Source organism: Morone saxatilis, unplaced genomic scaffold (assembly GCF_004916995.1).
Source record: "Morone saxatilis isolate NCDOM2014 unplaced genomic scaffold, NCSU_SB_2.0 Contig18, whole genome shotgun sequence".
In the NCBI taxonomy this organism is placed as follows: Eukaryota; Metazoa; Chordata; class Actinopteri; family Moronidae; genus Morone; species Morone saxatilis.
The window spans coordinates 17,474,369-17,486,098 of record NW_023339740.1 but is presented as its reverse complement, the minus strand read 5'-3'; the positions used below and the strand labels follow the sequence as shown (position 1 = coordinate 17,486,098).

Sequence of the window (11,730 nt, the reverse complement as noted above, 5' to 3'; positions counted from 1 at the left end):
CTGAAACCGCTCACCTCAACAAAGCATGCAGGAGAAACTACGGTGGCTGCGTAATTGAAAGACGTGCCCTATCTAGATTGTGCTATTAGTGTTTTCTTTCTGGGCGACTAAAGAAATATGGCTTTTCTCTCTAGATGTAGATTTCCTGGTGATTATACACAAATGAAAACATACTTATGGATGTTATATTCCAATGAAAAAAGTACGTCTTTACTTGGTTGAGTAGAAATGCAAGAAAGCTATGCAAAAATACTCCAAGCAGTAAAGAAAATAAGTTTTATGTGCTTTGTATATGTTGTTTATCTGCAGAATAACTAGTAAAAATGTAATGGAGTAAACATTACAAGTTTAAAGTACTTCAGTAAAGTACTGATCACCACTGACAGACACAATGCATAACACAGAAGGTCCATATAAATACTGCTGGCAGCCTTAAATAACTTTTTTTTTTAAATCGTGACTTAGTTTAAAGTGAAAGTTCTTCTTCATGAATTGAGACGTCCTGTGCATCCACTTTCACTCACTGTGCATCTTCTGTCTGTGTTCTTGTTACAGGTGTAAAGTTTGTCCACTGACCTTCTTCTCCAAGTCAGACATGCAGATTCACTCCAAAACGCACACAGAGGCAAAGGCTCACAAGTGTCCTCATTGCACTAAGTCCTTTGCGAACGCATCGTACCTGGCCCAGCACCTGCGCATACACCTGGGTGTCAAACCGTACCGCTGCTCCTACTGTGAGAAATGTTTTCGCCAGCTCTCCCATCTGCAGCAGCACACCAGGTCTGACCTCTACACTCGTCACAGTCTGTTCATGACATATATATATACACACACTAAAGATTACAGTTTATCCACACATTAGTAGTACATTAGTGCCCTCAAATTACTTAATTAATTCAAGAAAAAACACCTTTTCTCCCCTTTTCACTTCCCTCTTGTAGTGTCTGCTGTGTCAATAGAGACAATTTTTAAAAAAATGTATTAATGAGCACATTTCTGACACTAACAATATAAGGTATTTGTGCATTCTCAGTAAATGCAAATTGGTTCAAACCACTGAAATTGTTTGGAAAAGTGTAATTTACATAAAATATTCAATACCTTGTAAGGATTTTGTTTAAATGGACACTTGAGTCACATTCATTTGTAGTGAGGTGTTATTTGTAGTAATTCTTATATACTGTTAAGATAAAAAAAATCATTACAGATGGTCTGGGAACTGTTTGCACTACTATTGCAGGATATAATTACACCCATGTTGTAGACATCATATAGCCTATAACAAAGTGCCTGTGAAGAATTCTGTTTTGCACCAATAGCATACCATACCATCTTCTGGGCGGTTTTAATTACTCGTTGCAGATCCCTCCCTGTCCTGGGCTGCAAACTAGAGTTGTCTCAATGCCGATCGGGGGGGTTGCAGTCACGGGTGTAGAGCGTAAAAGGGAGGGGGTTGATTGTGCACCCAGATTCTGTTGAATGCTGAACTTCCAGTTCCAGTTTGCTAACGTTTGTGTCTTGTTTCCTGTTTCAGAATCCACACAGGCGATCGGCCGTATAAATGTGCCCATCCAGGATGCGAAAAAGCTTTCACTCAGCTGTCTAATCTGCAGGTAAACATTAAACCTCCCCCCCAGTTTGGATGAATTTGTGACAAGACTGTGAGGCAATACCCTCTGAAATGCTGCATTAAGGTGACTGAGTTTGTGTATGTTTTGTTTTCCATGCTGAAGTCTCACCAGAGGCAGCACAACAAAGACAAGCCTTTTAAATGTTCCAACTGTTACCGTGCCTATTCGGACTCTGCCTCACTGCAGATCCACCTGTCTGCACACGCCATCAAAAACGCCAAGGCCTACTGCTGCAGCATGTGCGGCCGGGCGTACACGTCGGTGAGTTTGACAGCCAGGTTACGCTTTTAAGATCTGGACTAACTGCAGAGGGGATGTCTAAAAGTGTTGTTTTTCTCTTGTTTTTTTTTTTTTTCTTCCAGGAGACGTACCTTATGAAGCACATGTCCAAACACACAATGGTAGAACATGTGGTGTCCCATCACTCCCCTCACCACAGGACAGACTCTCCTTCCATCCCTATACGGATCTCCCTCATCTGAGCGCTAAACCCATTTCCTGCCCTTCCATCAGAGACATTTCCTGTGATATCTGCGCTCCTCTGATGGACTTTGAACCCACTAATGGGTTCCAAAAATGTGCCAGATTGTACAAGTATCTTGTGAAGAGGTGCTCTTTTAATGAGTATATCCTCCTTTTCTTTCATGCTGACCAGATAGTATTATTGGGGACATCCAAAGATGACTTCTCAGCACTTTCAGGCCTGGAAATGACAGGCCTTAAAATTTCTTTTTCTATGTGACTTCACAGAAAAAAAAATGCTCCAGGCAGCTACATTAAAAATCTTTTTAACTTTTTGTGTTACAACAAATTACATTGTCTTTTTTATATGGTCCTTATTTTACTTTCTTTACTCAAGTCTTTGCAAACAAAAATATATTTGCATCAGAAATAGTCTTCCGTTAGCTGGGTTGCCAAGTGAACATAAAGGTGAATGCTTATATAAAGTGTATTCATGTATAACGTGCCACTTTTTATGTCAGTGTTTGCAATGTTTCATCAATCACGTGGCCATAAAGCACACGTAAATAATGTGTCAACATTTTTGTTCGAGTCATTTTCACTCTACTACCAACATCGCCCTGAACAGGATGTGTGACTCACAATTAGATGGACATATTTTCTTTTACATATATTTTGTAATGTTATGATATATGCTCAAGGCAGTCCTCAAGCTTTATCTAGACAAGTTTAAAAAAACTGTTTCATAATAATCATCCCACAAACCTGAAAAACTGAACTGAAACTTTAACTGAGTCAATGAAAGAGAGAGCTTTCAAATACTGAAAGAATGTGTATTTTTTGTAAATTTTTTGTAAAATCAAAACCCTGTGAAAATCTGATAATTTATAGCATTTATTTTGCCAAATTCATCACAATATTTATGATTATTGTTACTATTAGATTGAATGATGCACTCAGTGCTTTTTTTTTGCCCACTTTGTATTTGACTGAGTGTGCAAATAAATAAATGTAGCGATAAGACTGAAATGCACCACCTCTGCTGCTGCCACACAGACAGATGTGTTACTGCCCTGGAATTAATGGGTTCTGGGTTTTCAGATATAACTATATAACTGAAGTATCACACTTCTTTGAATACTCCTTTTACCATTGTTTTATGAATGAACACTTTCCATTTTATATGCATTTAAGCCTTAACTTTGTTACAACTCTAGGGTCCACGCTCGTTTTATCACTTTACATTTGCCTTTTATGTCATAGCATGATAAATACTGTAAATGAACTATATTATCTGTCAACCTGTTTTATAATAAATAATTCTATAATGCTAGATTTTTTTTTTTTCCTGGCGGCACATAAACAAAATCCAAGCTTGCAAGGAAATAAAAATTCCTAGTAAATGCTTTCACATACGTGATAACTTGGATGTTTTGTTACTGAGTGGAAACTCAAGAAAAGAATTGAAAGCAAACAAAGAATACTATTTTAGCAACCTTCATAATGCTGATGAATAAAATGTCACACAGTTCCTTGTCAGATGCCTTTTTATGGTGCAACAGGTGTTTGGTTTGTCTTTTCTCTCCATGAAAGTGTACGGTTACCCAGGAAGATGTGTATGTAGAGAAATGTGCTGGTCTTACTGCCGACCATTGATGCAGACAAGGAAATGTTCCTGGTACTCTGTGATAAACCAGACAATTAAGCACTAGTGCAAAAACAGTGTCCATACCAAGCTAAACAGCAGTCACCACAGACAAAAAAACTGCAGTTTATGTAACAACACGTATGTGAGATTACATATTTTTAAATTTTTTGGCTTTTTATTGTTGCTTTATGATGGTGACAGCTGAAGACAGAACAGTGAAAGGGGGGCAAGGAGAGGAGGGGATGACATGGCCAGCAAAGGGCCACAGGGCGGGGTTTGGGACCCTTGGGCAGCAAGGACTTGCCTTCGGGTACGATGGGCGCCAGCCTACCCACTTGGAGCTAACCTGGCGCCAAGATACATGTTTTCGTTCATTAACAAGGAGACACAGGTTTGATGGAGCTTGGAGCGCAAACCAATTCTGAAAAGGAATAGCCAGAAACAATTTACAGGTCAATTCCAAAGGCCATTATTGTAACCCCTCTTACATTTTTTTGGGGCACTTTGGACAACGTAGCCCCATGGGGGGTAGGTTTTATAGAGACTGGGTTGCAGAAATTTGCGGGACCTGCCCTCTGCCATTACCCTCTCACATGGTAGGGTGAAGACTATAAATTCCTCGGGTTGGGATATCACAGATTTAAGGGGATTAAGATAAGATAAGAAACCTTTAATTTGTCCCACAGGGGGTTGGGAAATTGGGCAGTTTGCAACAGTATACAGAAAGACAGAATAAAAAATGAACAAGGAGCAGATAAAAAATAACAAGGAGCCAAAGGCAGTAGCTTATAAACATAAATAATGGAAAAAGAATAGCATTGCACAGACTGTGGACAAACTGGTGGGGTTTTTGTTTGGTTTGTTTTTTTTTGTTTTTGGTTTTTTGTTTAATACTGTGCACATATCAAGGAGTGTTCATTGGTGGAGCCTAACAGGCAGCAAGGAAGGGAAAGACCTTCTTGTGATGTTTCCTTCACACATCAAGGGTGAAGCAGTCTGTCAACTGAAGCTGGCCTTCTGCAGTTCTGTCAGGTCACCATGCAGGGGGGGTGGGACTGCATTGTCCAGCATGGGATACACTTTAGCCAGGACTCTCCTGGTTCCCAACCCCTCCCTCACTGAGGGTCCCAACAGGGGCGCCCAGGAAGAGGCTGGGACTTCCTGGATGATCTTATCCGAGCTTCTTCCTCCCCCCCCCTCTCTGGTGATGCCACTGTCCAGAGCAGACCACTCCGTACAGGATGGCTGATGCCTGTACAGCAGACCTCACACGGTCGGTAAACATGTGAACAAGGCCCAGCAAAGACTAAATTACTTAAAAGGTTCCTGGTGAACTTTTACTTTTATCAGAGCCTCCTCAGCTACTAATGCAGAGTGTGGTAATGTTTATTGTTTACTGCTGACAAGCTGTTATTATGTTGTGCACTATAGCACTGTGACAATACAGATCTATTCAGTTTTTCTATTGGAATATACAAGTGTACATTGATGTTATCATTGGGACTTTGGACTATCAACAAGGAGCTATGCTGTACTTTAAGTGTATCTGAATTTACACACACGCAAAAAAAAATTCTTTCTTATTCTTAGTTCAGGACAATTGGTGTCAAAGTTTAAAGAAGTAAAGAACTATCCACCTGGAGAAGATAGGTATTTATTTAACCTCCTCGTTTTGGTGTTCCAGTCATTTCCAATCAGGGAGAACCAGAGGTGGAAAGTAATGAATGGATGGAAAGTACAAATACTTTTTAACTATGTTTTTTGTTTTCTTTTTCTAACAGCTTTTGACCTTTACTCCATACATTTATGCGTAAACATCTGTATTTTGGTTTTTAGTACTTGAGGGGGATTATCTGTTTATTTATGTATTGCATTATTGCACGCCTTCAGGCTGCTGCATATCACACATGATGGACATAACAAGACTAAAACGATGGAAAGACATAAAAACATAATGATGCAACAAAACAAACAAACAAGAGAGGGAGACTCAACCCTATTTGAAGTTTTTCCTTCTATTTGATTCAGATGTGTTTTTCATGACACTGTGAACAGCACAAATTACATGAAATCAATTCTTTTCAGTTCTGAAACTTTTATTTGTGGTCCAAATTAGATACAGGTCGGATTTTTTTACAATGTGACCTCAGTGTGAACAGTCGTATCACCTCATATAGGTCACTTCAGGACTATGATGTGTTCACACTGGAATAGGATATGGATGATATGGTCCACTTTCATAAAGTAATGTGAACAGCCAAACAAGATCCCCCCTCCCTCCCAAAAAAAAATCTGATCTGAGAAATATATCAGAATTGAGTACAATACCTTGTGCCACAGGACTTGTTTCAGGATTTGAGTGTCAGGGAAGAGACATCTGGTTAGTTTAAGAACCAGACATTTTACTGAACTTCTCTCTCAACCTCCCCTTCAGGCTAAATTATTGTACAACCAGTGTACTTACGCTGGTAAAGACATGCTGGTATGATAATGATGAAGGATAAGGATGAGTGACAAAGTATGATAACGATTATTTGTTTCTGTTATATTTGTTATTAATTTTTATCTAATTCTAAACTTTCTCTGTAAGATGGCTGAGATGTCTGTAAAAGGCGTGTTAAATAGCCTCAGCCGGGCGTAATGCCATTATTGATGTTGCTTTCATTGGCGGACCGGTTGAGCAGGTTGCGAATCAAACTGCGTGTGTGTGTCTATTGTTGTCACATGCAGGTGTGGGTATTATGATAAATCCAACAATCCCTGTTTGTGTGCAAACACAGATTTCAGTTTTGTGCGTCTTGCACCTGAAGTGTGTTGACACTCCTTTGTGTTTGAACTGTAAAGTTCTTTACTTTAGTTTTTTCTTGGTGCCATTTTAAACTGAATTGCAGAAAACCTTTTTAATTTGTTGCTTTTTTCTGGCCAAAACACTCTTGCTCCGGTCACTTTCTTATCTGTCAAGTGAAATTCCAGCACAGAAACCTCGGCTGGGAGCTTTTGGATGGACACGGTAGTCTACAGCAGACCTGATAGTAACTCCAGTTTCTGCTTTAACCCAGAAGACATTTCGACGTCAATCAGACGTCTAATACGAGGTCTATTGCTGATAGGAACCTTTTTCTGACGATGCATGTTGGTAATTATATTTCAACACATATGGACAACAGTTAGAAAAGAAGAACACTTTCCCTCAAACTGTGTCAAGATCAATAAGTCTGATAAACATCTAATAGATTTCAGGTCACAACTTCATTATTAATAGCATTTATGTCAAAATGATACCAATATTGGGTTTAATAGGTCAATATTTAAGTTACACAAACATCAAACCGAGCATTAATACGTGGCTTGATACTCTTCAACGAAACACAACCTTCAGGGAAAAGTTCAGCATGCTCGTTACATCTTTAAAACAAAACAAAAACATGTATGAAAATTGTATTTATTGTGATTCAGATCCCATTCCTGCAGTCCTTGGAGGTGCATGCTGAAGGCTGCTTCAATTTCTCTTCCTCTGGCCTCCATCTTTTCACAGCAGCTGGAAGGAAAGAATAAGAAAAATAATAATATTCATCTTTACAGAGTGACTCTTTTGATGTTTTTAGCCTCAACCCCCAAAATAAAGACTTCCTACAGTCTTTAATCTTGTGCACGAAAGCACCAGTACTTGGATGGGGGAGAGTGAGACGACTGGCTTGCAATATTCTCATAGAATATGCTGGATGCTAGATGTAATGACAGTATTTGATGCAGCCACTGTCCCCACTGGATGCTAGATATAATTGAGTGTGATTTTTTATTATCTCATACAGAGTCCTTCCCTGCGCATGCTTAGTGTAAGCCTTGCATACCAATGTACGATATCCAGTGCTCTGGTTCTTGTTATGTAGCCGTCAATAAAAGGCACAGTCATAGCAAGTCGTTGTCCACATATGCTTTTCAATTCAAATGGGATGTACAGCATGACGAAGCATTCAGAAAGATGAAGGAGCTCATCACACGAGAGCCAGGTCCAGTCTTAACATATTTTGACCCCAACAAAGAGATCAGGCTGCAAGTTGATGCATTGACGTATGGACTCGGTGCAGTCCTACTACAAGAGGGCAAGCCCATCAGCTACGCATCGAAACCGTTAACAGACAGTGAGGTCAATTACGCACAAATTGAAAAAGAGCTGTACGCCATTCTATTCGGATGCAAGCGGTTTCACCAGTATGTGTATGGACGTTACTTTACTGTGGAGAGCGACCACAAGCCACTTGAGTCCATCATGCGGAAACCACTTGCAGCTGCACCTCCAAGGCTACAGAGAATGATACTTCAACTGCAGAGATACAACTTTACGATCATCCACAGACCTGGAAAAGACCTGTTGCAGATACTCTTTCCAGAAAATCATAGAGCGCACAGAGATGTTATCCACAATATATGCCGGACACATGGGCATGGAGAAGTGCAAACAGAGAGCACGAGACATCCTATTTTGGCCAGGGATGAACAAGCAGATCGAGGAGATGGTTGGAAAGTGCCACACCTGTCTTGAGCACAGACCTTCCAACACCAAGGAGCCCATGATCAGTCACAAGATCCCAGATAACTAAGCCATGGCAAACCGTCGCTACCGACCTATTCACATGGAACGGCGAGAACTACGTAATCACGGTGGACTATTACAGCAGATACTTTGAGCTTGACAAGCTACGCACCACAACAACCGCTGCTGTGATACACAAGCTGAAAGCAACATCTGCCAGACATGGAATACCAGAGACTATTATCTCAGACAATGGGCCTCTGGGACTTTACCCACATCACCACAAGCCCACACTATCCCCAAACCAATGGACTCGCTGAAAAATCAGTGCAGATCGCCAAATCTCTTATGGAAAAGGCCAAAGCCGACCAAAGAGATCCCTATTTGAGTCTCCTAGAGTACTGGAACACTCCTGTAGACAGGACAACGCCTCCAATTCCAGGAAGGTGGCTATTGGATACCAGCAATAGTCGTGAGACCGGCTGAAACTGACAGATCTTATCACATACGCACAGCTGAAGGAGGGCAGGAGTACAGGCAAAACAGATGTCACCTCATTGACATAAAAACAATACACACATTGAGAACAACTCTGATCACACACAGTGCAGCACTACATCATACACCGCACATACAGCCAGGGAGACAACCCCTCTCACTGTCCTCTACAAGACAAGGTCTGGGCGAGAAGTGAAACCCAGGGTTGTTTTGGATTTAATATAATATAATCGCATGTAAAAGGCTGTAGGCAGATCGCTGCCCTTAACAAAAATAAATGAATAAATTGTAAAATGTTATTGATTATTGAGTTTTATTGAGAAAATAAGTTCATCAACACCAGTGTGTTATTAATGTAACATGAGGGTTCGGTATGTGGTGGTGGATCACTCTTTATGAGAATAAACAGCAGGATGGAGCGATGCTTTTCTCCAAGCCAGTACTTTACTGAATTTCACAACTCACCAACAACTCCCAAATTCCCTTGTTGGACCTCCTCACCGTGACTGAACTAACCAATCAGAACTCGAACTTAGACTGAGGCAAACGTGAGGGAATCAAGAGGAGGCAGATTCAACAGAATATCCTGACTGTGTTAAATATGTAAACATGTAAATAATATTGTGCTAACATAAATATGTCAATAATAAACTGACTAAACATTGTAAATACATTTCTAGTAAATTAACTCAAATATAAATTATATTAAACTTCTGAGCCTTACAATTTTCAAATATGAATTAACTCCACTTCTAAACCTTACATTAAAATCATGATGATGTGACATTTTGGGGGGTCTGTACAAACAAACAAATCAAAGCCTACAGCTCTTATCATACGCATACTGCCCATGGCCATTTTGTGATTTCGATTAATTGTGCAGCCCTAGAGCATAATCAGTTGAAAATAATTCCTATTTGCACAGTTGGTACATTTTTTCCCCACAGTATAAGTGAAGTGAAAGTGCATGTCATGAGACACTTTGCATTATAAGTCTGACAAACACACTGTACACTCACTAAAGGGCTGTCTGCTACCTCAAGCCCAGCTTAGCTATCAACATCTGAAGCTCTTACCGTTCTCGCTGTGAATAAAGGCTGGACCAACACTAATGCATAGGAAACCCTGCTTTCCCCGCCCTCAGTCCGAGAATAAACGAATACAACTAACAGATACCCATATGAGGATGCTAGGTAGCCTCAGACTTAAATGTTTAGCATGAAAATGAGAAAAGCATAATGCCTTTACAAACACATTTGCATTTTAAGTTGAAGCGTCTTTTTCACCTACAACCTGTAACTCGCTGAAACTCATCGATCTTGGGTCAATATATTGTTTTATTGTCGGTAAGTAAGTTTTTATGGGCTCATGATTGTACTTCTTGTTCGATTTTTTATTTGTTTTTTGTTGTTGTTGTTTTAACCTGTCAAAACTTAATAAAGATTCTTTAAAAAACAAAAAACGTAACGCGTGTAGCCTAACTGAAATCACCTGTTGCGCATTCGTTGGAGGCCAAATTGATTACTGTTGGTCCGCAAAGAAAAATAGATCCTTAAATGGCTGGAAAACAACAACGTTATCGCTTTGTAACATAAATGTAAAATGATGAGCTGTTATTATTCTAAACACAATATGTCATGTATATGGACAGGATAGGGGCTAAAATAGGGGTTTAGTATATGCCTTTACACAACTTTAAAATACATTTAGAGATGTTTTCCGGTCGGCAAATGATCGAAATGTAGTGAACGACACTACGTATATGAGACGTGCGGCCGTCCACGATGACATTTTGTTCAGGTAGCGAAGCAGAGGGGCGGTGCGGTGCGCTTCTTGTTTACCAGGTAAAGAGAGAAAGAGCCACTCCCGTCTGAATAATGCTGATACAGTTGAGGACAGAGTAGACAGACAGGGTTGCCCGCAGAGACCTCACTCAAAATCCAGGTGAAATTAGTGGCCTGTGAATATTTGGGACGAGTTGTGGGTGCAATGCGGCTGACAGCGACTCACAGGTAAGTCAGCAGCTGCTTTAGTGTCTTAACCTTGTCTGTCATGTGTTGAGCAGACAAGTGGTTCACTTAAGGTTTGGGATGGACGCGTACAGTTTAGTTTTTGGGTTTAAGGGCTCTGAAGAAATAGTTAATCTGAGTAAAACGGAAAGGAAAAGGGAATATTGATCAACATTTAGGTTTTTATAATTCAAGTTTACAAACGAATCAGGATACATAATGTGTTACTTGGAGATTAAAATATAGGCAAAACCTGTAGATGGATGCAAATAATTGTGTAGTCAGTGGTGACCCGTATTTACCCCTTTACTCCATGAACATGCTGGTATAAAAAACTGTTTGCATCAAATATCTGGTTTGATTCATTTACTTTATTATTTTTTGATCAGAAAGTTTCAGATTTACAGTATTTTTTTTAATTATTATTGTCTATAATATTAGAAACTATTGTTCTCACAAGATTCAAAGTGCGAAGAGGAAAATGGACTCATGTCTTAAATGTGAACCAAGCTCAGTCCTCAGAATACAGACAATGTTCATGTTAGCACAAGTTTAGCACATGGCTCAATTCTCGCTGAATTATTGCAACATGTTTGAAAACATTTTCGCAGTTTTGCAACTTAATTGCATAATTACTTTCCTACCACCTGATCCATCTAAAAGTGTGTGGCAACAAAGGATTGTATGTAAAAGAAAGAGACAAAGAAATGCTTTTTTTTGGTCTAAATGTTTCGATGTAGGATTAATATATAACTTTTACAGTAATGTTATATGTTGTCCAGTATATCAGCTCAATTTGATTAGACTTTATGGTTGATACAGAACTGAGCTAATGCAGTGAAGTACTGATCATCATTTTATCTTATCTGTATTTACAGTAAAACAATAAATAAAATAAAGTCATTCTTACTCTGCATTACTTTAAATACTGTCGGGCTCTACGACATA

General features: G+C 39.5%; 1 protein-coding gene across 2 annotated transcripts in view; it reads left to right on the top strand.

Moving 5' to 3' along the window:
• The window catches only part of znf362a (zinc finger protein 362a), an 11,487-nt gene extending 7,907 nt beyond the window's left edge, over positions 1-3,580 (top strand). For both annotated transcript variants that reach the window (XM_035661114.1, XM_035661113.1), the window contains exons 6-9: positions 556-780; positions 1,535-1,613; positions 1,734-1,892; positions 1,994-3,580. In XM_035661114.1, coding sequence (XP_035517007.1) covers positions 556-780; positions 1,535-1,613; positions 1,734-1,892; positions 1,994-2,113 — 583 coding nt within the window. In that variant the 3' untranslated portion in view covers positions 2,114-3,580. The remainder of the gene's footprint in view (positions 1-555; positions 781-1,534; positions 1,614-1,733; positions 1,893-1,993) is intronic.
• The last annotated feature ends 8,150 nt before the right edge of the window (positions 3,581-11,730 follow it).